This window comes from Catharus ustulatus, chromosome 5, assembly GCF_009819885.2.
Source record: "Catharus ustulatus isolate bCatUst1 chromosome 5, bCatUst1.pri.v2, whole genome shotgun sequence".
NCBI classification, from domain to species: Eukaryota; Metazoa; Chordata; class Aves; order Passeriformes; family Turdidae; genus Catharus; species Catharus ustulatus.
The window spans coordinates 17,595,119-17,622,695 of NC_046225.1; the positions used below are offsets into that span (position 1 = coordinate 17,595,119).

General features: G+C 43.8%; 1 protein-coding gene across 1 annotated transcript; it reads right to left on the reverse strand.

The window, feature by feature from the left end:
* Window positions 1-18,240: 18,240 nt before the first annotated feature.
* On the reverse strand, window positions 18,241-27,498 carry NOA1 (nitric oxide associated 1). The gene is made up of 7 exons (XM_033061092.2): window positions 26,553-27,498; window positions 25,343-25,507; window positions 23,550-23,746; window positions 22,214-22,345; window positions 20,628-20,744; window positions 19,732-19,849; window positions 18,241-19,155 (listed from the first exon to the last, which is right to left on the reverse strand). The coding sequence occupies exons 1-7, from the start codon at window positions 27,496-27,498 to the stop codon at window positions 18,950-18,952; spliced, it is 1,881 nt and encodes a 626-aa protein (XP_032916983.1). The 3' UTR covers window positions 18,241-18,949.
* Between the last annotated feature and the right edge of the window lie 79 nt (window positions 27,499-27,577).

Genomic DNA, 27,577 nt, shown 5'->3' on the forward strand with positions numbered 1-27,577 from the left:
GCAACCCAGATTGCCACTGGCTTTCTCTAAGCAGGTTGCAAGCCAGCATCTAATTCTGGTTTGCTATCCAGATAGTAGACTCTGTCTCCTTCAGTATTTTCTTTCTATGCTGTGTATGTGTGGATGGTTCTGATAAAAATCATTGGGAAAAGTAGTACAATTTAATAAAAAGTAGTACAATTTAATAAAACTCATCTCACTTCCATGTGCAATTCCGTGAGTTTTCTCTGCTCCAATGCTTTTGTCTGTTTTTTTGAATCACAGACTCTCAGGCCTGTTTATCCCATTCAGTAAAACATAAAGCCCCAAACAAATCTGCTTGGAGTGTGCACCATTTAAGTGTTTGGGATTAGCTACCTCTGAAATGCAATGGCATAACCTATTCAAACTTGCCTGCCAGGAGAGATGTAGGGGACACCTGTGATGCTTACAGATGTCAACAGTGCAGAAGTGAAGGAACACAGCTAAAGTCTTCCAATCTGAATTATTATCTAGTAGTGCTAGGGCTGCTGTGCAAACAGAAAACTAGTCCTTGGCTATGCTGCTTGCAGCACATGTCATTCAAAGCATTGCAGGCCTGCCTGGGAGTAATTTTACTGCTTGCTACTGAAGGAGCTGTGCCTGCTGCATAGTGCTGTCATGAGGTGCAGAACTGATCTCTCTAATTGGATGTATTGTCCTCAGTAATTTCCCAGTGACTTCAGCTGAATAGCTGACAGAAGGAAATAGCTTCAGGCTTCTGTGTCTCTGAGGACTCAGCTTCCCTCACAGCCCAAGGCAGATGTTGCTGCTTCTGCTGCTCCAGGGACTGTGCTTGTGAGTTCTGCTTCTGAGCATGAATGCAGTCGCACAGTCCAGAGTGTTCCGAGGTCACTTTGTGCCACCAGCTCCTCAGGAACCCCCCCACTAACAGGCTGTGGATGTGCAGCATGACAAATGGGCGTGCTATGAACAGCAATGCTCCTCACAACACAAAAGGCAGGCTCACAGTGCTGATAAAAGACATGAAAGGCGTTTAACACCCAGCTTTTCAATTGCCTAAGTAGAGTGATTATTTTCCTCAAGAAAGAAAACAATCGCGACTGGGGTATTGCAAAATAGTGTGAGCTGAACACAAATGCCAGGAAATAGTTTTCGACAGAACTGACACAGCTGAACTAGTGTTTAGCAAACAGGTCAGTAGCTGGGGCTATCCCAGAGGGCCACAAATGTCAACATGGCCAAGTAATTTCTGTGTGAGATGGAGGGAATTACATCCTACCCATTCTCTCAGAATAGCAACATAAGGGACAGTGGCGTGACTGCCAGCTTCTGGAAAGATGACTGCAGTAGCTTCTTGCCCTTCCACACAAAAATGGAACACCTTTTGCATCCCATAAGGTATATACATCTATCCCACAGAGAAACAACAGGATGGTGAGCTGAGAATTACCTGAGTGCAGGTTAACAAAATAAAAACCACCTTCTAAAACACTGGAAATAACACTAGCAAAGAAACAGCCCTTCATGCTCACCAAAGAGCAGCCACGGAATCAGATGTTCGGATTTACTAATTAGACAATTCTTTGCTATGTCTTACTAAATAACCAAAATTAATCATGACTGCTTTAGAAAATCCTGTTCTTTACCTTCAGATACATCAGGCTGAACACTCTCAATTTCTTGAAGCAGACTGATTAACACACTAGAGACTGCAGACTACGAGGAAGCTGTTTCCAATGCGTTCAGTCTAGAGGCCAGAACTGGCCACATTATTTAAAGCTGCTCTGGGCTTGCTCTAAGCCACACCATACACACGGGATCTAAACATAAACAGTACCAGTGCAGAAAAACCAGCAGCCCCCAGACAGATGTGCTCTGTACCTTCCTTCCATGTGGGCTACTTATTTTTTCTTCCATTATTAGATGCTAGCAATATTGTAATGAGTGCTAATATCTGTCTCATCAATGATCTCACAGGTCAGTTCTGCTCTCAGCCATTAAATGTCTGGCCCTGATCTGTGCCATATGTGGGTATAGCCACAGTGATCCAGAAATTAACGCTGTTATTAACTCGTGACAGGAACATCTTCCATTCCCACATAAACACCATTTTTCTCCAGCTGTGACACATCCTACAGCTTTGGGATGTCTTTCTAATCCAAGAAAAATCCACACAGAAGTTGCAATTTTAATTCAGGCCCTTAGAGTAACATAAAGCAAGCCATATGTAGCAGAGTCCAGACAAATTTCAATATACATGAAAGATTAATGATATTAGAAGATAAGAGAGAAGTCAATATAGGCAAAAGTTGAAATCTGAGTAGTTTACCCAGTAAGTTATAGGAAGAGAAACTGCCAAGTAAGGCTGAAAAGACAAAACTAAACCTGAGCTGAGAGTCAAGCTCTCATCAGAAGTTCTGACAGGCTAGTGCACTGCAAATTATCCTGGACTTTAAAAGCTGCAGTTTGAAACTAGACAATTTTTAAACTAATGAAATACAGGAAAAATGAACTCTATTTTCTGTTAGAGAAGTCTTTCTTCCTATGAGATGATCTTTCCTTTGTTTTCCGTCACTTAAACTGTTTTAATTCCTTTGCTGACAAGCCCCATTATGGCACAGACTACTTTTCTCCAAAATTATCCTGTTCTGTAAATCAGATCTTCAGAGATATTAAGCACAAACCTTGTATGTTTTGAGATTTTCAAGACTTCTTGGAAACACACCTCTTGGATTAACCTCTTAGTTGTGCAAAACCACACAGATCCCAAATACTAGTGCTGATTTATTCCCAGTGTATCTAAGTGTTAGGGTAGTGACAAGCTGTTTGCCTTCAATTTTAGAGCAGTTTTACCTCAAGACCCTATCTAATTTGGATGCAGCCACTTCAAAAAGAAGAAATGCAAGAGGGCACTATCAAATGTCTCCTGCAATGCCTGCTTTAATTAAGCTGTGTTGAATCAACTCCACTTTGAGCTTCCTATGCCTTTGTTTGCTCAGTATGAATCATCTTCATCATTTCTGATTTCATTCTTTTGCTGATGGAAAAGATAGCAGGAAAGGATTCCTCAGGATTGATTAACTAAGCTCTCACCCCATTGTCCTTGGTAAGTTTAAAGAGAACTGGAGGTTATAATCATCTTTATCACTGCATGATGCAGAGCCATGCAGATTTCCATCTTTCACTTTAGCATGACTTTGCACTCAAAGGAGCACTTAGCTGTGCTAAAGCAACCATCCCCTCTCTCTCCAGCCAACAGTTCTGGATAGATCTGGACGACACTGTGCTCTGGAGCCCCCTCTGGTGAGCACAGCTTTGTAAAAGTGCTTATTGTGGTGCAGAGTACATGACATCAATTATATAGGGGTTGAAACTGGCACTTTGTTCTGTGCTACCTGTATGACTTTGAGCTGTTCAGGTTGGATTATAGGGAGAGAAAAACAATCCTGTAGCCACAATGGTACTTATTTTTTGTCAGCAGCAGAATTAAAACAGTTTAAGTGCTGGAAAACAAAGGAAAGATCCCCCCAGGAAGGAAGATTTCTCTCACAGAAAATATATTTCACTGTGTACTTTTCTTGAGCTTGCTTTCGTGATACTAAAGAGATGGCCTGATGGATCTGATGGAGCATTGATTCCATCTCCTGGCTGCCAACTGGAAGTCTGAATTGGAATAAGATTTGATTGCCACAGTAAAGCTTTGTAAGTCTCCTTCTAAGCAATAAAGCAGAACAGAAAGGAATTACAAAGAATAAACACATGAACTGTGGGGTTTTTTCCAGAGTTTAAAGGTGAAGTTGTACAAATATCAGAAACTAATTAAGCTGACTGTGTGATATTTAGTTATCTTAGATCCTGGGAGAAAAAAAATTGATTTCTGTTGCACTGAATTAAATTACATTTTCATACTGATTGACACAAGCTGACTTTGCTTCTACTTGTCTTACAAAATTACCCGTTATCTGACTTTATTTCCTGAAATTGGGCTGCTGACCTTCTGCAGTGATGCTATTTTAGCGCTGTATTGATGAACAAACACTTTGTCTACAGGTAGCATTGGTCTGAAGGGTCTTATATACATCTTACTTTGTTTGTTCAGCTAAGTGCAGGTTTGAAAAGGACATTATTTTCCCTAAGTGAAACCATATTTTTAACCTGTGCAAGTATGCTGTCCTGCTACCAGCTTCCACATGCAGAACCCTTTGTGTGAGAGTGTGAATGCCTGAATTTCCTCCCTGTACTACAATCAGCTTTTAAAACAAAGTCAGAGCCTGGAAAGCGAGCACTGTCACATTTTGGAGCTGCATGGCCCTGTCATCTGTCCCAGCTGATAACAAACACCCACCTTCAGAAAGATGAGCCTTAATCCCCCAGCTGGTCTCAATTCTGGTGCAGGAAGGATGCTGAGCTGCTTGATGGCCCTTGATCAGCAGTGGGGCATGTGTACAGTGTCTGGGGGGGACAATACCTGCTTCAGCCTACTGCTGGTCTGCTCTTTCCATGACCTCTTCCACTGTAGGCTGGTTCAAGCATGAATTGAACTGCTGTACAAATATAGGCCCAAAATGCTTCAAATTATGACTGCTCAACTGACAAACCCCCCAAATTCGAGGATGTGGCATCTACTGCTTGGCAGTGGTGCCACAGTGCATGTATTTGATTTCTCTTTGACAGGACAGCTCGTGTTCTCATCCTCTGACTGCTGCCTGCACCAGCAGTCCATATCACTCCTGCACCACAAAGGGAGAGTGCGCTTGTACCTGTGGATTAACAGGGAAAGGCAAGGAGGATGTGGTACACTGCACTTAAGTGAACCAAGAAGATGGTCCCAAAATGACGGAAAAAGTGCTAAAACATTCTTGGATTATACAAAACCTGCTTTCCTACTGTGAATTTGTTATTTGCTTGGAGTGGGGGAAGATGGAATATAGGAAGGTTAATCTGAAAATGTTGTGTTACTATTTTGATGCACTTGGTAATGGATGATCTTCCTGTGATTTTGTAAAACAATTTTGAGAATCCCCTTGATTCCTATGGAAAGCAGGCACACCTGGAACTGTCCAAGGACTCCAGTTCAAACAATGTGCTGAATGCCTGACTCTTTCCACTCATTCATGTTTCTCATGGATTCCTGGTGATATCTGTAATGGAAATTGCATGTGACATGTCTTTCACACTCATGGACTTATCAAGGCAAAGCTGACAAGTTCTCTTTTCTCAGCCTCTGACTCTACATGACAACCTGTAGTAAGCCTTGGCAACTTCCAGACAGATGCCTACTTCTGTTTTGCACAAGACCAGAGACATTTCATTGCAGCGATAAAGTGCGTGTCACGGAGGGCTGGGGTTAAGTGCTGCTCAAAATACACCAAAAGCAAAGGGGAACTGGCACAAGAAATGATGAAAGAGGAAAAAGGAACTTCAGGCTAGACCCAAGGACTGTGAAGAACTTGATCACTTTACTGGGAGAAAGTCAGTGGACAAGCTTTGGATGATAGACAAAGATAAATTCACATCAATTTCTTAGGATACAGCCATGTGCTCTTTCTACCTGCTTCCCAGGGTTTTAGATGGTTTTTCTAAGCACTGTGAATAATTTGGACACAGAAATCTGTGCTCAGAATCTCTGAGACAGCAATTTAAGAGTTACATTATATTAAGGTTGTCTAAAAACCCTTCTGTGTCTTTGGGTTATTGTTTCTAAGCACTATAGAAAGAGGTTAAACTGCTTTATCAATTTGCAGACCATTCTCTTTCATAAAAACCTGCCCTTCCTAGCCCATCTTTATCTCAAATAATGTTCATTAGGGCACAGTTCCCCTTCCTTTATGAAGGGTGAAGTTGATGGTCTTTTAGATATTATTTAAAGAAAATCTGGATTCACTGAGTATTATGACAAAGACTTCTTACTCATTTGCTTCATTCTTTCATTTAGTGTAGTTTACATCAAATGAGTGAAAAGATATTTCCTTTGTTACCAAAAAGTACTCTAGTACTTCTTCACATAGGAATGTACAGAGACAGAAAGTCTCAATTTGTAAGACTAAAGTTTGTAAGACCCACTAGCAAATGTGAGATGTTTGCAGATGATGTTGATAAAAAGCAAAAGTGCCAGGATAAGCAAAAAGGATAGAAATAAATGAGGTAGAAAGGACATTCTAATACCAAAATAGCCTTCAAAGATCAAGAGGTTGCAGCTGAGACAAATGAATAATGGTGGAAGCACAAGCTGCTGATGCAAAACCAGAAGAGAAATGATGGGTACAGAGGTGGCAATGGCCTTCCCCTAAATTCACCAGCTTGCATGGCCTCTGTTAGAGCAGATTCAGCCTGCAATCTGTTGTTTTTATTCTCATGCCAACATTGGCTCTAGGGCAGAGGTGGACACTGCCTTTTCAGATGGGGCACAGGGACAGTGGTCACAGAGGAAAGCCAGCAGTGTTTCTCATGCCCTACACTGCCCTGCAACCCACCAGGTGCTTGCTCTTATTCTGCTCAGCCCGTTTCAGAAGTAGTACTCAAGGACTAAATTTCCACTTAATTTAATTGAGAAAGGCTGTAGGGCTTTACTGCTATCATTGTTTAGCAGTTATTTTTCCTGAAGCTGCAATTATCACTGCCAATGCAATTCAGTGGGTAATGGAGGAAGTCAGGACAGTACACGCTTCACAACCTCTCAGGTGCTACCTACCCATGACACTTATTTATGAGGCTCCCGCTCTGCTCGCTGTTTTTTCAGGAAAAATAAAAAGCATGAGCTCTCCCTGGCTTAAACATCCAGCTCACCTTTTAGCCGTGCACTTGAAGGAGCAGAGAAGGAGTTTTGGGGGAGGAGGGGAAGGAATTCACAAAGTTAAACAAGGATAATTAGAGAACAAAGACAAGAAGCCCTTCGCTAATTTAGCCCTTGAGGAGCTGATGAAGTGTCAAAGACAGTTAAAGTCATGGCCAGGAAAGACTTTCAGCAATTGCATTTTGGACCAGATAAAGTTTTTAAAAGAAATTATGGTGGGATTTAGGCTTTGGTAAATACAAAGGTCACTTGGCACTCAGTAATTTGTACTGAGGTGCTTCCAGTCTCCCCCTTGAGGTTCTCCTTCAGAACCTGGATGCCAGCCCTTGAACAGAAGGTGCTCCTATGACAGTCAGCCATTCTCCATATATTTCACCCTTGGCCCTGAAATTTTTTAACTTCAGGCCCTGGTCATTTACATTTTTCCATTAAGATTCTGCCCATAAAGAGCTGATAAATGTTTCAATGCTTTCTTCATGAAGTCATAAAATCCAACAGACCAGCAAGTTGTTTCTACCTGTGATCTGTAACCATCTGCAGCACTCACTAGTGTGTGTATAATCATGCAGAGAGAAGTGGCATATGTGACAACAGTTAATACTCATTACTAAACTCAAATAGACCACTGCAGAATGTTACTTTAATATGAAGTTGAATCATAATTTTATTACTCAGAGGACATAAACTATTTTCCACCTACAGTTTAGCCAAACAGGAGGTATCATTGTTTAGTTTCAATAGGAATTTATTGCTTCTTTTAACCAAAAAGATAAAAGAAAACCCTGAACCACCCATGAACACATGCAATGAGCAAACCTGCTACAAACCTTCTAGAAGGAAGAATAAAATACTGGGAAAGGAAAAATTGTCCCCCTTGCAAGAAAAATCTCCATAGGACAAAGGCAAGTTTCTTACCAAACTTATTGAAATAATGAAAAAATAATGAATTATCCAGGCAAACTTCTGGGATTAAAATTGCAAAATACAGGGCTTTCTTGATGTAATTATTTTGTATGCCCTGCTTATTCCTACTCAATACTACAGTGTTAGATTTCTTTAATCAATTAAACAGGTACATTCATGATGCAGAACAAATTAAGTGGAACAACTTTGGACAGGATTTGCATGTGGATTTCTCTTGCCTTCAGCCTGCAGTGTGCTGTGCAAGTGTGCCATCAAGTGGTACAGAGAGAAAGAACTGGGCAAAGAACTGATCCTCCACCTTAAAGACAGGAGATCGAGTGTCCCCTGAAATGCCACCTTTTTATCCGTAAATAACCAGGGACAAATATTCACATGTCCCCATAAAACTAGGTGGGAAAGAGCTGTATGGCTGGGGTTGCTGGGCATGTGGCTACAGGGGCAGATGTCTATGCATTCAAAAGCCTCTGAGGCTCTTGTAACAGGCTTCTCTAAGAGCCTGACATTTTTAAAATCTGCCAAAGGCCGTAATTACCACCTAGTGAGGTGTATGTCCCACATCACAGAACAAAGCTGCCCTTGAATGACCCTCCTGAAGAGCTGGTGAGCAGCATGGCTTGTTCAGACAGATGATGCAGCTCAATGGAGCCCAGAAGGGAAACTGTCACTGCCATCTGGGACCTGCTGGCAGTGCCTGGCTGGTGAAAGACCTGGGCACCGATGTGGTGACACCAGGAGATTCTCCATCCTTGTCCTTGCACTGCTTTCAGCCTTGCTGGAGCTGATGAGTTTGGCTCAGTTTGTCTGATTGGGATCAAGGATTTGGGATTAATTGAGGTACATAAAGAAACTTTTTTGGTGATTTCTGAGCATCCCACACCACTTCCATCAGCAAACCACCTCAGCATCTCAAACTGAATGGCATGTAACTATGAAAAAAATGTTTTTCTACTTTGTTTTGAGAGGTTTGCTTTACATCCAGGTAATTTGATCACATACAAGAAAATAGCATACTTCAAGAGCTGCTAAGGCACCTGTAACTCAGTAAAATCACTAGAAATTAACTGCCCCTAAATACCTTTACAAATATGGTATTATTGGTGATTTTTCTCTGAGGATACAAGTACATTGTATAAACCCACTGTTTTCTTGGTGTGTGGTGTGGTTTTCTAAGTGTGGTGGGTGGTAAGAACAAGACCATCTTAAAGCAGATCTTGTATTTTTCAGACTAGCCTAGCTTTGCTTTTACCTCACATATCTCTCATTTATGAATTACCACTGCAGTTTCCATTCTGGTGGAACTGAGCATTAAATATTACCCTATGCAGTTTTTCCCCCCCCCCAGTATCACCTGATGCCAATCACATCTCAGTAGTGCCTGCTTCCTTTGGTAAAAACATTTGTGTTACAGAGCAGGTCTGTAAGACAGTGTGTGGTCAGCGTTGAAGCAGACATCTGAAAAAACACAATAGAAAAATGCCAAAGTAAAAGAACAATATGAACAATAACTGGAAGATTGGTTGGGGAACATCAGTAATTGTGATTAGCAGTACAGAGATGTTTGAATCAGGATGATAACTAGTAATTTCTTAAAAGCAAACAAAACAAACCTTTCAAATCAGCTTGTTCTCACTGTGAAAAGTGCTAGCACATATCCAGATTTCCTCTTTTTCACTGACTGTGAAGACACACTCAGTACAGTTATCCATGGTCAGCTGAGCTGGGATATCTGTCTGTATTTCTGTTCTTACCCACAGCCCACCTTGCCTGGCAAAAAAGTCACAGGAGCATAAAGGAAGGCCTCATTTACCCATTGAGGACTATCTGTCACACTGGCATGGTGAAATAGCCAGGGGGTCAATTCTCTTTGTTATCAATAAAATATATTGCACACTGGCAGATCTCCTAAGCTACCAAGGAGGCGTGAGTGACAGAGAAAAGTTTCTCAAAAGACAATGGCAAAGAATGAAAGGTGATTTATTAGGAGATGTATACCAAATTACCTGGGGAAGCAAGGAAAGGAGCACTCTGCTCACTAAAAGCATATACACATCTGAAAATGCTCATTATTAAAACTGCAGATAGTCTCACCTCAAGTGCTGTTGGAAAAGTGAATCTGCTGATGCATGAAGGCATGACTAAGATATGGGAGACTTGGAAAGCAGCACATGAAAAGTAGAGGTTGTGCTTTAAAGTGATTAAGGAAAGTGAACATCAGAATTTCCCAAACTCTTCCAAGATGCTGCTTTCTCCCCTTCTGTCTTGTCATGCTTGAGTGACTGCAATGCTGGTTCATGGAAAGGCAATTTGCCCTCTCATCTTCAGCTCTTCTTTGTAAGGCACTGACTTTATAATCTCTTTAACAAAGCAAACCTTACATGATCTTTTGTGTTCTCCTCAGTGTGGCTAATGTGGTGCTCAGTCCTGTACAGCCAGACTGGCCAGGGCTCTTGCTTTTGGTAGAATTTGGTCTGAAGTTAGCTGCTGACAGATGTGTGCCAAATAAGGGCTGTCAAAGCTGGGGGCAGTGCTAGAGGCACCATCACCTTTGTACTTGTGATCTAGCTGTATTTGCTATAAGCATTATGTTTAGCCTACAAAAATGAATGAAAATGCTCCAATTCATAGAAAGCAATAATGTATTATTAAACAGAGAAGCTTTCAAGCATCTCTGTTTATGTGTGCAGACCTCCCTCAGGGAAAGCAGGCTGAGTTCAATGAGACTAATGGTCTCTGTGGAATAGACAGAGCTACTGTGCAAAGGTTCAGAGGATCAGAGCTAATGGTGTTAGAAATCTCAATGGCAGAAAAGTATCTCAGCAGTAGGATGGAAGCTGCCCACTCCTCTTCATTGTCTTAAAAATTATAAGTTGACTTAGATGACATTTTAATTTATTTACCTTTTCCTTTCATCTGCTCTTCAGGTCTTCTTACTGCAACTTCTAAGGCTTCTCAATTTCAACTTTTCAAATTGATTTTCTCATCATTAATTGGACAATTAACTGTAACTTAGTAATTATTTATCAAGTATGCTCATTATGCAAATACCTACAGATCTAAAATATATCCACACTCAATGAATTTAATAAGAAGGCATTGCTGTGGATATTATAGAATTTTCTTCACTTGCACCAAGTATTTGAAGAGCAAATGTTAGAATTGTATTTGTTTTTGCAGTCACCAATGTCTTGTAGAATGTGTTCACTATCGTCCCAGACACTATGCAATAGCTCAATTAATGCTGAAAGGTCAGTAGAACTTCCCTTCCATGTATCCCATGTCTCATCCATGAGCCATAACTGGACTGTTTGTATCCCTAGAGCACCTGAGGGCCAGTCATGCTTCGTGCTTCTTGGATTCTGCCATTTAATCAGACTGATACCTAGGCTGATGTGTAGCCTTGGATTAAATGTGTCATCTTGGATTAAATTAATGGCAATAGCTACTCACTGAAAGAGCAAGTACAAAAGGAGGAGCAATTTTACTGGTTATCACCTTGGCCTGGATGGTTCTTGTTTCCATGCTCCATTCTTTTGTCTTCCCTCTTCATTCATTTATCCACTGATCCAGAGTACACTGATATTTCACATAGAGAACCAAGGAACCATAAAGTCAGTTCTTGGTCTCATTGCAGCATCCCCCACTCCTATACCCATAATTAGTGATTTCTTCTGAATTATGGTGAGTTCTGCCCTCTACCCTGTTTTTTTGTTGTTGTTGTTTTTTGTTTTTTTTTTTTTTTGGCTGCTGCTGCTGTTTTCATCTTTGTCCACTCAGAGGAAGGTGAAAACACTGAAATGGAAAAAAATTTAGAGGTCAACAACCATTTCTGTGAATGGGTATTTTTAATTTTATGGCTGTTTGTGAGGCAAAGTATTGGAAATATTTGGCCTGCAGTTATTTATGAGTACTGTTAAAATATTCATTTTCCCAGCAAGTTGGAAAGTTCAGAAGGCCATTTTATGTTTGGAAAAGTAAGTTACATCACCATTTAGCAGAAGTAAGCTGCAGGAACCCAAGAGCAAATGTAAAGGCATATATCACTTCAGAAATCAGAGTCAGAAAGAAATATTCAGGAGCACTTATGGGTGGTAATCCAGAATGTTTTCACTCATATATTGACCAAATAAAGCTTTAATGAAAAACCTGTGATATGATTAGGTTGTTTTCAAATATTTCAGCTTTTACACCATGCTCAGTGAATGGCTTTTTGTTTTCCCTTCTTGAAACTTTCCAGTAGAATATTTTTGAAGGATCTTTTTTCCCAGTCTGATTTAACTTTGTCTCTATTTTCCCTGGTTGTCTGACTGCCTGAAGAACCAATTAATCATATCTGTGTTCCTGGTAATTCACTATTCCATTTGCAAATAGATGTAGAAAAAGCTCCAAAGGATCCAGTATTGTGTAGGTATAAATTATCCTGAATTATTCTACAGGTCCTTCTTTTTCAACTGTGGTAAATCTCCAGGAAGAAAAAGAGATCCAATCAAGATAGTTCTGGCTTATTTCTAGCATTCTAGAAACAGAAAATGTCTGGATGCTAAGGAAGATGTATCCTACTAAAGATGTAATGTTTAGTGGCAGGTTACACAATCACAAATCCTCAGATTCCTTGGGCCTCGCTGCTCAGTAATTATGCAGCGCTTAGATGCTTTCAAGTGAAAGTGGGTTTAGGTAAAAGCAGAAGTAAAGCAAAGCTCAAATGAACTGTGTGTTGAAAAACCTCACTATGCATCATACTTTGGAAAGTAAATAAAAAGCAGTGGCAGTATCAGCAGGAATGCTATTACGTTTACTCATTGTGTAAACACGGAATGAATTAATAATCTAATCTATCATTTAAGGTTTCGTATGCACCCAAGCAAATAAGCCCCAGTCAAACCAGTATCCCATCTATCACAAACATTAATAAAATACAGTCACTACTGTTATCAAAAGAAAATGTATTTCCTTCAGGCAGCCTCTGGCATCTCTCTTAGAAATCATTTTAATTGAAGTTAGAAGATTAAAAGCAGTAAAAGTGAAGGTTTTCCTTCATTCTAAACCTATATCCATTTCCATCTAGGTTTTCATCTTCTTACCAGCACGACAAATGTTTTTGAGATTTGATGTAAATGTGATGCAATTTCAGGAGAACTCAAAACAACATAAAACTTTTTTGACAGATTGTTGACTATCAGAAGCATATTATTATTCCTTATGCTTTTTCAAAAGCTGACCTGTTGGCAGATAATGGAACAATTTCACTTTCCTTACACTTAGATTTTGTCATGTACATTAGAAGACTGGAAATAAATTTGTGCAAACATCATTTTACCAATGTATGTTCATAATGTAGTTCAAGATAAACATGTTAACACTGAAAAGAACATACTTTTCAAAAATTACAGTCACATGCAGCAAGATGCTTTTTTCATAACTAGTTGAACGTATTGCATCCTTTCCCTTAAATGTAGCATTCTAAGGATTTATACATGTGATTATTTTCATCCTGTTGTGTTAGTTGACCTTGACATTCAGTGAGGCTGCCCAAAATGTGCTGAAGGGCTTGCTTGGGTTTTGTTCATTTGTTGTTTTGCTAGAATTTCTCGTTGCTTAGCATAAATAACAGCTTTAACCTCAATTTAGTTATCTAAGAATTAGGCACGTTGAATGATCTTTGGTTTGACAGTGAAATGATCGGTACACACAGAGATAACTTTGAGTACAACAGTTCTGCACTCACTCTCAGTGGTGTTCATTTCCACTTGAGCCAGTTCCTTTCATTTATAGTGTGTTGCTCCTTTGACCACCAACAGCTTCACCTCTCTCATGCTCCATTAGCCAGCCAAGTGCAATGCACTCTGCAGTGATTCCATAGAGTCCCCTCAATCAAAACCTGACTGAAAGGCTGCCTTTTCAGAATCAAGTATCATAACCCTAACCTAAGTCTCTGAATGGTTCAAACAGGACTGTTTTGGCCTGCGTTGCTGGGAAACACCAGCAATTTTATTTCTGGTTGTTTTATTTCTAGGCTTACTGTAGTTTTGGTGTCTTTCTTAAGCATGTCTTTGTTTCAGAGAACACTGACAACCCTCAGCCTCCTCCTAACCCCCTTTGTCTTTAGGTTTCCTTTTTTTGTAGGCTTAGGAATGGGGAGAATAGAATTTGCCAGTCCTTGTGGAGCCCACCGCTTTCTCAATGACTCGGCATTCTTAGCTCAGCTCTCAGGGTTTTCATTTGTCAAGGTCATTACACATCGCTAATTTGCTGAGGGTTTCATCCCACACGAGCCCCTATTGATTTACTGTAAGATATTAAATGGGTCAATCACCTAATTTTTCATAAACAGCATACAATTCATTCCCTTCTTTGTCACAGAAGCTTTCCTCACTGTGAAGTTCTGACATCACTGTTGGTCATCCTCAGGATGTATCCCACCAGTATCATGTTTAAATAAATTGAGCAGCCTGAAGAAGTGTAATGTGAACTGGCTCAACTGGCCAGTTCTCAGCTCCTGCTTCTCAAACAGGACTGCAGCAATAAGCCAAGTGGCAGTCTGCCATTTCCCTCACTCATCCAAAGGTGCTTGTCCATATGGATACCAGCGATCCTGAAACACACTCATTCCTTTTGATGACTTCCATACTCAGCAGTACTGACTGCCACAGCATTTCAAAGTGTCACAGGCTCTTTTAAAAAGGTTGAATTATGTACTATCACAAAAGAATTCCTGGGAGCTGCTACATACATGTAACCACAAGTCCTAGAGTTCCACGGACGGAGCCCAGAGTGCACAAAGCCCAGGAACAAGTGGGTGTGTTGTAACATGGATGTCAAATGATTGTTTCCAAAATGCTCACTGGACTCATAAAGATTGGATGCAAAAATTTAAAAGCATTTGCCTACCCACTACAGTTTTAGCCAAAAATCTCTAACCTTAAAATCTGTGGGATTTTTTGTCAGTATAGATAAACCTTAAATTTTGCCCAGTGAATCCCTGCATCAGTTCACTCATTGCCTGGTAGGTTCTAGTCAAAGATATTTACTGCATTTCCCTGTTTGTTTACATCAGGAAAAAAATATGTCCCCTAAGGCACTAATCTGAAAAACTTAGATGCATGCCTGCTGTCTGACATGCTTCCTAATATATACTATTTCCTTTACTTCTCTAAATTTCCCTTATTCTTTGGACAAAAAGGAGCAATATGCTCAAAACTCTGCTTGTGGGTCCCCTCACCTTGTAGGGCAACAAAGTATGAATAGCATGTCAGTGAGGCTATCCTCCCTCTGCTGGATACCATGTTTTTACAGGTTTTTTATTTTCTCTCTTTTCCCATATTTCCTCTGCTTGTCATTACTGCAAGAGGTTCAGCAAATTCTCAGAACTTTTGTATGTGAATTTGTTATTTTCTTGCCCCATCGTTAATGTTTACAACTTATTTTGTATTTGCAGGATTTTATTAAGGTCATGGCAAATCTGACATTTAAAAGCTCAAGGACTTGCTTCTAACCTCTAACTTTGCCTGCCTTGATGTCTGGAAAAAATGTCAGGCTTTCCTCACTTCACTGTTTTTCTAAAATTAAATGTGCTTGTTTTGCAAATACAGAATGTTACTGTAGAAGTGATTTTCTCATCTTGTAGACAGATAAACCAAAGCCACATCAATGTTCTAGAGGTGTAGAATAGAACGTCTCTCTCTTTTGTAACTGTAGATAGTTTAATTTAAAATTTAAAAATTCATGTGGCTATAAACCTGTTTCTGAATTTCAGACTAAATGCAGTACAATCTACTGTGCACAGGGAAAGATCAGGACTAATTTTTTAGTTACATTTTTATTTTCAGTTAGCAAATGTGTAAAGGTATTGTTTCTGATCTCACAAACTGCTTGCTGAGTTCAGATGTACCCTTAAAACAAATGTAGTACATTTTCTTTTGTGGTTTTGGTTATGGAGCACACATCAGATTACAGAGACATATTTGATCTCTGTGGACAGATTTCTGACAGTTTTGTGAAGAAAAACTGTAGCTATTTACATTTCCCTCTGTTTCCATGACACTTGTCAATTGTACCCCATTCTAGAACTGTTTTAAGGTCTGTGGGGCCCAAAGTCCAGGTCATAGCTTTGAAATGTTCCTGTGGTGAGATTTGCACATAAGACCACAAAGTTTAAACCTTGTCTCTAAATGCAGTCCTCTTTTAAGCAGTTTCTGCTACTTACTTTTTTCTTCTCTTTGCTCCAGCTTTTCCCCTCTTCTTCATTTTTTGAGTGCTTGAAGTTCTTAATCTCTTTACCGTTCTTTTTCCAGACATTTCACTGATTGAAACATACCCAAACTTTTCTTCTATAAAAGTTTGAGGAACAGTCTGTGCAAATAACAGTCTGTTTCACATTGGGAATGGAGTGACACCACCCCAGCCAGTGCTCTAAGGAGAACTAAAGCCACCAAATGTGTGAGAACTTTACAAAGCAAAATGGCAGAGCCAGGGGTATTCACCTCTGCAGCCCATGACTATTATGCTCAGCAATTGATGTTTTTATGAAAATCAGTACCTAAGATACTTTTAAGCTGGAAGCTAGACAGGCAGGAGTGATGGATTCTCTTGTGGCCTGTAAGTACAGCTCTGAATTCAGGCACTGCAGAATTGCATCCTCCCCACAAGAACATTACAGTGGCTTTTGCCCCAAAAGGCTACAGTGCATTTGAGACCTCTGACATGTAGAAGGGCAGTGCTGTCTACCAGTCCTTTTTCATGATGTACATCATCCACACACCTGTCATACAGCCAAGGATGAAAAGGAAGAGGTGTCACTTTGGTATCTTTCAATACCTTCACCTGCTTTTGAGTTGTGATATTAAGCTGGCAGCTCTGGCCGATCTTGATACTCTCACCAACATCTGATGCATGTAAATCATCCAGGAAGAAGTCTGGATTGGTGCATTTGTTCAAGATGCAGAGGTCCCTGTCTCAGTATTCTTTTGCATTCTTCTCAGTATTCTTGCTTAAGACATAAACTGAACAACATGATTTGTTCATGCTGTTTATAGACACAAAGAAGTTGTTTAGCTTCTTGCCAGCTTAAAAATGTTCAAGATACCCAGTCTTGAAGAAATACACAAAGCAACATGGTTCTCCCATTTAGCTATGAGCAAGTCAAGGAAAGCACATGATAAATCCATGGCCTTCTCCAAAAGAAAGGGCAGAATTTGTACAGGGGCTGGTTTGCTGTGTATGCTACAACAGTTGAGATAAATATGGGACTTTCTCTTCCATCACCACCAAAGTAACTTTATAAAGAATCTCTCTCAAAAAAAGTTCTAGAATCTTATTCTTAAACATTGAAAAGATGGTGTTTTTTCCCTTTGTGAAGGGGAAATTGAAAATCACAGCATTGTGAAGATTAGCACAGCTAAAACAGATAATCCTCACACCAGTCCTGCTGGCAACTCCCTTCAGTAATTTTGGCAGCCAAATGTGAGGCCTGCCAACAGCACAAAGAAATCCAGCCAGGAAGACAGCAACAGTCCTATATATCCATGCTGGAAAAAACACAATCTGGAGCTTGCTGCCTGCGCTCTGATGTTTGCCAAGCACACCCAAGGAGTGGCCACACATGTGCTGGCTTTCACAACAGAGAAACAGAAGGCAAACAGGAGAGCTGTGTGAGTCACAGCCTGAGCAGTGAGGAACATGCTGCCATAGTCCAGAAAGAACTAGAAAAGTCTTCCTCAGAAGTCAAGGTGAGGGTGCACATATTTTGTCTAATATACAGGAGGAATTCTAGTCTAGACACAGGCTGAACACACGTGAACCACATTCCGTGTTCACTGGCAGAAGACTGACTTTCACAAGGAACAACTGATTTTCTACACTGGTGCACTGGGCAGCTGCCAGCAAGGACAGGGAATTCCCCCAAGGCAGTGCCAAACTTCAAACCCCACAGCACCCAGTGCTTCTCAAACCCACTGTGGCCCCACTTGCCCCACCCCATCTCACCAGATCACAGTGTGGGAAGCAGGGAAGGAGGTGGCAGTGCAGGGTGAGGAAGAGGTGAAAGAAGTGGCAGAGTATGGAAAGTGGCTCCACAGGAGATCTAGCAGCCTTACATAGGGGATGAGAGCAGCCCTGGGCAGGGGCTGCAGACAGACCCACATAGGAGGTCTGGGCTGAAAATGAGGGAAAACAAAGAGGAGGGCAGAGGGACAGGTTTCCCTAAAGGAATGCCAATACATCCCACAGGCAGTGAGAAGAGGATGCTGAATGAGCCAATGATTTCTGCTGATCACACAGACTTCTTCAGGAGAACAGCCAAGGACTCAAGGATAGCAGAGACACCTCTGGGGACCAACAGACTGACTGAGAAAAACATCAGCAAAATGGTAAGGATATTAAAAGACATTCTTTGTTTTGCCTCTTTTTCAGCAGACTGGCTGGCCATGTGTCTCTCAATCTGCCTGTCTGGCAGATTGAGCATGTTTTTTATTGAACTGGACCTTTCATGTGTTTAGCAAGATGCTTATACACACACAAATAGTGCTTTGTCAACTAGGTCAACAAAAGAGCGTCTCTGAAAAGTTTTATTCTATATCCTTGTTTTCAAAAACCTGTATCCAAGCTACAGAAACCAAATCAAAGCAGTGAACTGCAAAACTTTCCTCTTCAGGCACATAAGCAGACCTGCTTTTCATTAAATCACTTTTCCTACATCCAAAAACAGGATACTGCACATAGTAATCTGCTCCAGATGCTGAAGGAGAGAAAGGACACGACTTTTGGTCAATGCTGTTCCATCAGAATCAGCCACTAGAAGGGCCATACCCACACTGGGGCATTCTCTGCTCCTTGCAACTCCCTCCAACACCTGATCTATGGAAACACCTTAATAACAAGGTGGTAATTTCTGACAGGAGGGAGCATGCCTGCAAGAAACCACCTCCTCTATGAGCAGCAAAGTCAGATCAGGTCAGGCAGATGAGTTTCCACCCTGTATCTCAAGAGGGAACAGGTAAAGGGATCTGCCTGTCGATGCAGATCCCAGGGAGAAGCTGTTTCCCTCCCAACAGCAAGGTCCCAGCCCTCAGTTAATTCAAAATGGCTGCAGTTCAGCAGCTGGATCAGATGTGGACTTGTGGAGCTTCCCCCACACCTGCTTTCCAAAATGTGCCTGCTGGCCTTCCAAAATGAGTCCAACATTTTCAGAATACCACTAAGTCACAATGTTCTCCACGGGCTGTTCTGTCTTCCGCCTTGCTCGGGTGATGAGAAGCGCTATCTGCTTCCCGTGGTTCTTAGGTTCTCCACAAAGGAAGGAGGCTTTTTGGTCCTGTAGGCAGGAGTGCCTGGGATCCGAGCCCCTCTGATGGCACTGATGTAAGGCAAAAGGGGAGGCTCCCGCACCACCAGGGCAGTGCCCTTGGGAGTGTAGGCTCGGAGCAGCAATTCCTCTTCTGCATGAGCAGTCACTGCTACCCAACCTGCACAGACAGAGAGAATATGGACAGTGAGGAAGACAAGTCTCTAGGATCAAAACAAGGTTCTGACACAAACTACTGTCTCCCAGAGTGGCTAAAAGTCTGAGCTGCCCTCGTGTGGCTGCTTGAGAAACAAGCTCAAAGGTCATATCCAGACCTTTCCCACAGAAGGTAGCACCTAAACCCACTCTTCTCAGACACAGCTCTTCCTGGCAAATTTAAGAGGGATGGTGTGAACTACCAAAAAAAAAAAAGAATGAAGATTTCCAATCAATGGCCCTTTCACTCTCACCTGGACAGTTGACAGTGTCACAGCCATTCCAGATGCTGTAGAAGTGGTATGGCAGCCAGAGCATAAAATATTCCAATGCTGTCATCCTGTACAAGCATGGCTGTCAATCTCCATTCTTATAGGCTGCCACACTTTGTCTGGACAAAGTCATGGCTGCTATGATTTTTGTTGCTGACAGTCCTGCTCTAAGCAGGAAACACAGCTTCACCCCTTCAGAGGCCTCTTCTCATCAATGTTTCTACGATGCAGACCCTGCAAAGCAAACTAATGAAGAAATATTAAATTACCTGCAGAGGAAAGCTTGATATCAGCAACTGCCTCAGTGGTACCAATTCCTTTCAGTGTAATGTCCTGAGGGACAAGTGGGGGGAACTCTTTCATTCTCTCTTCCCCACCCATGGGAACCTAAGATTAAAACACAGGGAAATTATTTAACAGTCAAGAGATTCTTCAGCATTCCTACCTCAAACTGGCAAACAAGGCACAAGGAAAAATAAAGACATTAAACATTTGTTAGCTAATTAAGAACTGGATTGAATAATGTCCAGGAGTTATTTCAAGTTTCCTAGAACAGAGTCAGGATCACATCCAGAGGAACCCTGTGGGAGGTAAGGAAAGATGGAGTGCCCACTGCAGGATGCAGCCGATGGATCAGGCCAGCTGCCTCGATGTGAGTGACAGAACTTGTTCCCCATGTGCACAGGAATGGAAATTCCAGCACAAGCTCACCCTATCTCCCATCAGTCTGCAAGTGCTACACAGAACATCGCTGTATCAAGGAAAAAGTCAGATCACCAAGAGATTAAGGTACATACAGAAGGCAAAGAAAATTTTTCAACGGCAATCTGTTCTGAAACTCCAGTCTGCAGGTTTGCCATGGAAAATATCCCCGTTGCCGCCTGCACTTTAAGGCTGTTCAAGAAGAGCCAAGTATGAGTAAGCAGAGCACTGCAAATCTTATCAGCCTGAATGTTAGAAACAGAAACTCTGCTGAAAACACTTCTTGAGTGCTCTCTCCTAACACACCTCAGTCTGTGCAAGACTGCTCCACACTGCACATCTCTGTTCACCCACTGCTCAAGTCCCAAACTCCTGATACCTGTGGATGTTCCCTGTCAGTTGTGCCCCAGACAGGGCTCCTGCCTACCTGCAGCCACAAGCTCCTCCCAGCACCTCCCCTTACCTTTAAGAACTCTTGGGCTGTGTGCTTCTCATAGATGGTGTCTGCATTACTCAGTGTGGTAACATGGACTGGCAAGAGGTTAGAAGCCAAGACAGAAAACCAGGCAGGCTTTTCTCCCTGAAATAAAGTGGATGTTAATTAGGCTAACAGAAAAGCAGCCCTGAGTTTTCTTTCTCCTGCCCCACTTCTTTCCTGCATGTTGAAAACCTATCTGCTTGATGCCCTCTCCTTGTCCAAGAGGTCCTTGCCTCTGACAATGACTGCAGTCAGGGTTTATATAAAACTGAGATTTGAGATTCCAGAAGAGAAGACCCACAGCTTCACTATCCTGCCTCAAAGCACCCCCAATGCCGTATTTACTGCCAGCACAGCTGCTCAGCTCAGGTAAATCATCCAAGAGAGATTTCTGCTCTCATTTGACCCACAAGAACAAACTCAGTGGGGTAATTCAGCACAAGAGGTGATGGACATCTGGTCTGGTGCTGCTCACTCTACATTTCTAACACACAGCACTCATCCAACAGTACTTGGCTCCAGCTGCTCTCAAGCTGTGCAAAGTCAGCGGAGCAATTTCAGCAGGCACTCTCATCACATTTGCAGGAAGAGCAAACAAGGTCAGAGAGGGGAGAGACCTCTCCAAACACTACCAGCAGCCAGAAATAAGTGCAGGAATTCCTTCAAAGGTCTAAGCTGAAGAAGAAGCTTCTGTCATGATCTGTGAACAACTGTCCTCCAAGATCTCAGGAGGATAGAGATACGTAAGACTGATAGATTGATGTGTGCTCCTGCCATTTTTTACTTTACAGAATCCCTGCCCCCTCCACCTTTCTGGTTTTCTTCCAGCACGTAGAGAGTGTCCTTAGCAAAGTACCAATTCAACATTTCTGTGGTGATCTTGGAAAGCAGACTGAAACAAAGAAATAGCCATACACACACCTAAAACAGGGCAAGCTACTGGGAACATGATCTAAGACTTATGATAACGTCTAATCTTATGAAAGAAACTGCCCCTTACAGAGAAATCATAGTGGGAGGTCAACTCCACAGTTTGATAAGGGTGTATGGCATGGGATTTTTAATACATGGAGGAAATTACAGGGGAGACACACAGCACATTCGAAAAATATTTTTTACAGAAATTAAAATATCCATGCAAGTAATTGCTTCCTCAGGGAAGTACTTCAGAGGTCTGCCAGGAAAGAAAAATGTCTATGCTTTTCTCTCTTAGCAGACAGCTTTCAAAAACACAGAAATGAGGAAACCCACCTATTTTCCCAGTTAATTCTGACATTCTCCTCCCTCCCTCATGCCTCTTTATATGTCAAGGGAAGAAGATTAAACTGAAGATGTTAGTCAGCATCCAAAAGCAGTTCCCATTATACACTATGTAACACTGCACGCTGGTAATAAGTAACAAACCTCTGAACTACCCATCCCAAGACATTCTGACTTCACGCAGTGATTCAGTAACTGATTCATCATCTCCAAAACAGCAATGAAAGGGTCTGGGAAAGCTACCCATAAAGCCTTTTATGGCTGGTGCTACTGTAAGAGATTAAACAGCTGCTCCCAAAATTTTTTCTTACCTCTAAGTAATCTATACGTCCCAAGGCTGCTAAAAACAAGACCATTCCTGGCTTGAGAATGAAGGTCCGTGGAACAATTGCATGTGATGGCAAAACCAGCTTTACTTCCTTCTCTGTTAGGAGATTCAAAACCTGCAAAATAAATTGTCACAATTCATTCCAAATGTTTCAATGGAAACAACGAAGTTAGTATTGGCATTATATTGATAGAGAGAGATACAGATTAAGTAAAGCAATACCAAGAACATCTGATGCAACAGTTAGTTCTGGTCCACACAGTCAGCGAGAAACAGGAAGATTTCCTCCTGCCAAAATCTGCCACAGACAATCTGCTTGTCCTCCACTAAGACTGAACATTGACTGCAGGAACAAAATTCAATCTGAAATTTTGATCAGAAACAGCAGCAACTATTTCTGGATGCAGGAATTATTTTCCACATGTATTCAACTCCAGAAGAAGGGAAGAGCACACACAGTCTCAAGCTACCAAACCAGGTGTCTAAACTGATGCCAGTCTCTACACTGGCGATCAGAGACCTAAGTGCAGGTTAGTAAAGCAGGTTATGGTCTGAAAAATACATCACTAGAAAACCAGGAGTCTTCTAGTGTTCATGAAAGCAGCACCTGCACATGAGCTGTGAAGTCTCAGCACAGTCCTTGCAGTTCATTCTCTTTGGAACCTTCCTGCCTCCCTGTACTATTTAATCTTCCCCATTGAGGAGAGGCCTATAGTTGGCCTGTGAGCCTCTCCACACCCCAAAAGATGACCTGCAGTTCTGTATGGATATTAAAAAGATCAAAAATCAAAAATGCTTGTTTTGGACATGTGCACTTTGTCAGCACTGGTTTCAGTAGGGCATTGCTCTACTGATAAAGGCCTGATGTATTCTGGAGCCAGTAGCAGCAACACTGTAGATCCTCCTAGTTTCAGGAGAATGCTTTGTCTAAGATGTGGTTTGGTCATAAGACTCTGGCTACCTTCCTAAGCTCCACCTTTTCCCATAGGCTGTGAGAGCTAAAGTGCCAGCTTCATTGGGTGATACTGGTGTGAACTTGCTAAGAGCACTCTTGCTTACTTCCCTTCATTCAGAGGTTGTGGAAGCTTGGTGATGCAGTCCTCCTTTGCAAAGCTGGCAGTATTGCACTACTCAGAAATGCAACAGCATTACCATATGAACTCCTCTCAACTAAATGCAAACCTTATCTTAATACAATTCCTAAACTAAGAGAACCCTCATGCCAGAAATACAGCAGGGACACTCTCCCACAGGCACAGCTAAGGCAGAACAGTCCTCTCAAACCCTGTCAGCCCAAAACAGCACCACAGAGTACCTACACAGTCTTCCTTTACAATTCCTGGAGTGTCAAAACACCACCGAGCATCCTTCACTTCGTTGTGAGTGAACTCCTCCCTTTCCTCATGCTTCTTAGGGGGATCTCTAGGATCTTCATCCATGCTGTAGGAGAGCAGGTCAGGGTCAAAGTCAATCTCAGCGCTAGACTTCTGCTGTTGAAACGTTCTTCCAACTCTACCTGGATTAAAATGAAAAGTTTTCCTGCTAATTTACTTATTAACTTGCTTTCTTTCAAACATCTGCCACTTTGATGGTTTAAGAGATGCACATCTATAAAGGTGATAAAGACATTATGTGGCTAGAAATCTGTATGTTCAAAAGCCAAAATGATAAGAAATCCCTTCTATAAGTCTTGCTTAGCACTCCTCATACCCCAAAATCCCAGCAGGTACCAGATCACAGACACTTTGTTACTTCCAATTTATGGTAAAGCAGGCTGCCTTCTTTTTTCAGTGCCTCAGACTGCCAAACACTGAATTACCTGAAAAACTAAGCTATCTTCTGGTAACTCCCTCTTTTGAATATAAATACTAAGCATAATAAAATGTATTAAGTAAAATTTAAAAATTAAATATAAATACTACAATATAAACACTAAAATTATGCACAACCCCTGTAGCCTGCAGCCCAAATGCGGTTATTTAAAATTACAGTAATTTCACGAATACAAGCCGCAGCAATTTGACAAAAATTTTGGTGGAAACCCGGAAGTGCGGCTAATAGTCGGGTGCGGCTAATATATTAATAATTTTCTGACATTTACAACCCCAGACGTGCCAGCCAGAGTGCCGAGCCAAGCACCTGCCAGTAAAAGCCGGCATTTCGCAATTGTTACAGTGTTACCGTGTTGCCCTGGCTCCCTGCAGGCAGCACGGGGGGCGGGGAGAGAGGCGGGAGAGCTCTCTTCTTCCCTCCTCTGCCGCAGCCCAGGGGAGGGGGGGGGGGGGGGGGGGGGCGCAGCCATTGCCGCGGCCCGGGGAGCCGACGTGGGGGGGGCGCCGCCATTGCCGCGGCTCCGGGAGCCGACGGGAGCCCTGCGCAGCCATTGCCGCGGCCCGGGGAGGAGGCAGGGTGCTTTGTCCGCGCCCGCCGCCGGCGCCACGGGCGCGGGAAAGCTCCGTCCCCGCCCGCCGCCGCTGCCGTAGGAGCGGGGGAAGTTCCGTCCCTGCCTGCCACCGCGGGGCAGCGCCGACCCGGGGTGACCGAGCCCAGTGGCAGCGGCGGCCGGCCCCGAGCGGCAGCACCGGGCTGGACCACCTGGCCCCGTCAGCAGCCCCTAGCGGGCTGAGCCTGCACAGCCTTAGCTCAGCCAGTAAACCCCGCCCTCCCGCGGTTCTGTTACTGATTGCACGCGGGTCCTCGCTGCGAACGACAGAGCGGCTTATATTCGTGTGCGGCTTATCTATGGACAAAAACCGAAATATTTGCCAACACCCAGAGATGCGGCTTATAGTCAGTGCGGCTTGTATTCGTGAATTTACTGTAAATTTATTTTCTTTATTTGGGAACAAGAGATGGCCCATACTGTGATATCCTTGCAAACTACTAAGCTATCAGCATTTGCCAGCCTCATTCAAACAGGAGATGCATTACACAGATGAACCCTTTGCTACTGCAGCAGCTGACAGGTATTCAAAAGTACTAATGATGCTGTTTATGGAGGAGATAGAGGTCTTTCCCCCATTAATCTGGGAGCAAACACTGGTCAAAACAACTTAACCTTTGTGTAATGGAGCATTTTTATTAGGGGCAGGAACGTAACATCTTTACTCACCCACTAGGTAACCTTGCTTTTTAAGTTGATTAAGGTAATTTTTTTCTTCAGTGCTCAGCTGATCTTCTGTTTTTGTTGCCTCTTCTTTTAGTCTCTCCTGCCTTCGGAATATCCTGTCACACGTGGGGTTAATAATTGGAAACTTCAACAGGTTCAATGTTGTTCCTGGAAAAACAAACAAAAGGCACTTTTAGGTCTCTGACTACCTGATACATTTCAGCTTTGAGGAACAAGATTACAAAAAAACTGCTTCTCTAATTGTTTGGTGAAACCCAGTCAAACAAATTCAGAGGTGGAAATACAGCTGCTCCCATAAAGTACTAGCCTCCCAACTTGAGGAAACAAAAAAAAAAACCGTCCACCTGCTTAAGACCTGTTCTCAGCTATAGTTTGAATAAAAAGGTCTCAAAGCCGAGTGCTGCCAAGGCTGATTTAGTACACCCCAGGTAAGTCTCAACTCCAGACAGCTTGGTTTGGCCTACAGGTGTTCACCACTCCACCTCCTGGCCTCTCCAGACTGCAGGGCACCTCTAATGGACAGGGACAGTGCATCAGGCGCCATCCTTACTGGCAAGGGTGCACACAGACCCACTCTGGTTTACTGAGCCTCTGAGCACTACAGGATGTGCAGCATCCTCAGCACATGCACCCCACTCCTACTGCCCCGAGGAATCACAGAATCAATTAGGTTGGAAAAAACTTCGGAGACTATCACAATGTTGACTAGACCATGGCACTGAGTGCCACATTCAGGCACAGCGACTCCATCATCTCCCTAGGCAGTCCATTACAATGTCCAGTCACCTTTTTGGTGAAGAAATTCCTGCTAATGTCCAACCTAAATCTGCCCTGGTGAATCTTAAGGCTATGTCCCCTTCTCCTGTCACCGGCTGCCTTGGAGAAGAGACTGACTCCCACCTGGCTACAACTTCTTTTGGGCAGATGCAGAGAGTGATAATGTCTCCCAAACCCCCTTTTGTCGAGGTTAAACACTTCAGCCACTGCTCGCAGGTGACAATTTGAAGCATGGCACACCTTTGCAGCTTGCTGCCCACCACGGAGGTGCTCAGGGTGGCAGATGTCCCTTTGGTGACAGGTTCTCCTGCTGCAGAGGTGGCCAGGAGCAGTCCAGAGGCCCACAGCTCACTGTTTCCTGCGCACCCCACATCCCCCATTACCCGTGCTACAAAGGGCCAAGCAATGCCCTGACCTGGCCACGGGGACACGGTGGCCCTGTCGATGATGTCGGGGGCGCGGGACTTGCAGTAGTCGGAGCGCAGCAGGGTGTTGAAGAGCGTGGACTTGCCGGAGTTGGTGGCGCCTAGCAGGTAGACATCGCCGGCACATTTCCAGGAGCGCTGCAGCCGGCTGACCAGCCCCTCCACGCCGTAGCCGGTCTTGGCGCTCACCAGGCGGATGTCCACCAGCGCGGCTCCGCGCAGCCCGGCCCGGGCACAGGCCGCCGCCAGCCGCTGCCGCAGCCGCCCCAGGTGCCCGCGGCAGTCTGCGGGCAGCAAGTCCACCTTGTTGCCCACCACCAGCACGCCCGCGGCGGGCACATCGGGGTCCAGCAGCGCCGGCAGCTGCGGCAGCACCGGGTCGGGCAGCTCCATCACGTCGAGCACGTAGAGCAGCAGCGGCCCGCGGCCGTGGCGCGGCGGGCGGCGCAGGGCCGCGCTCACCACGCGGCGGTGCTCGTCGGGCGGCAGCCGCAGCCGCAGGGCGCTCCCGTGGTGCGCCAGCGCCCAGCACCGCTGGCACACGGCGCCGCGCAGCCCCGCGGGGCCCTCGCTCAGCAGGCTGCGGTACTTGTCGGCCGGCACGAAGCCCGGCGCGCCGCCGTCCCCGCACTGCAGCTCGGCCCCGCAGCCCGAGCAGCTCACGCCGCTCGGCGGCACCGACGGGTCGGACATGCCCGGCACTGCCGCCGCTGCGCCCCGCGCCCGCCGCTCCCGCCGCGGCTTCAGCTCCCGCTCCCGCGCCCGGCGTAGCGCCGCCGCCGCCGCCTTCTCAGCCGGGTCCGGCTCGTACTCGAGGAAGACGAAGCGCTCCTGCTCCTCGCCACCACCCGCCGCCGCCGCCCCGCACCGCCGCAGCAGGGTGCGGGGCCGGGCGCGGGCCAGGCGGGCCAGGAGCGCAGAGCCCAGGCGGAGCATGGCGGCCCCGGACGGACAGACCGCCGCCACACCGCGGGGCGCGCGTCTCTGACGTAACCGAGCGCGCGGGCGCCTCGCG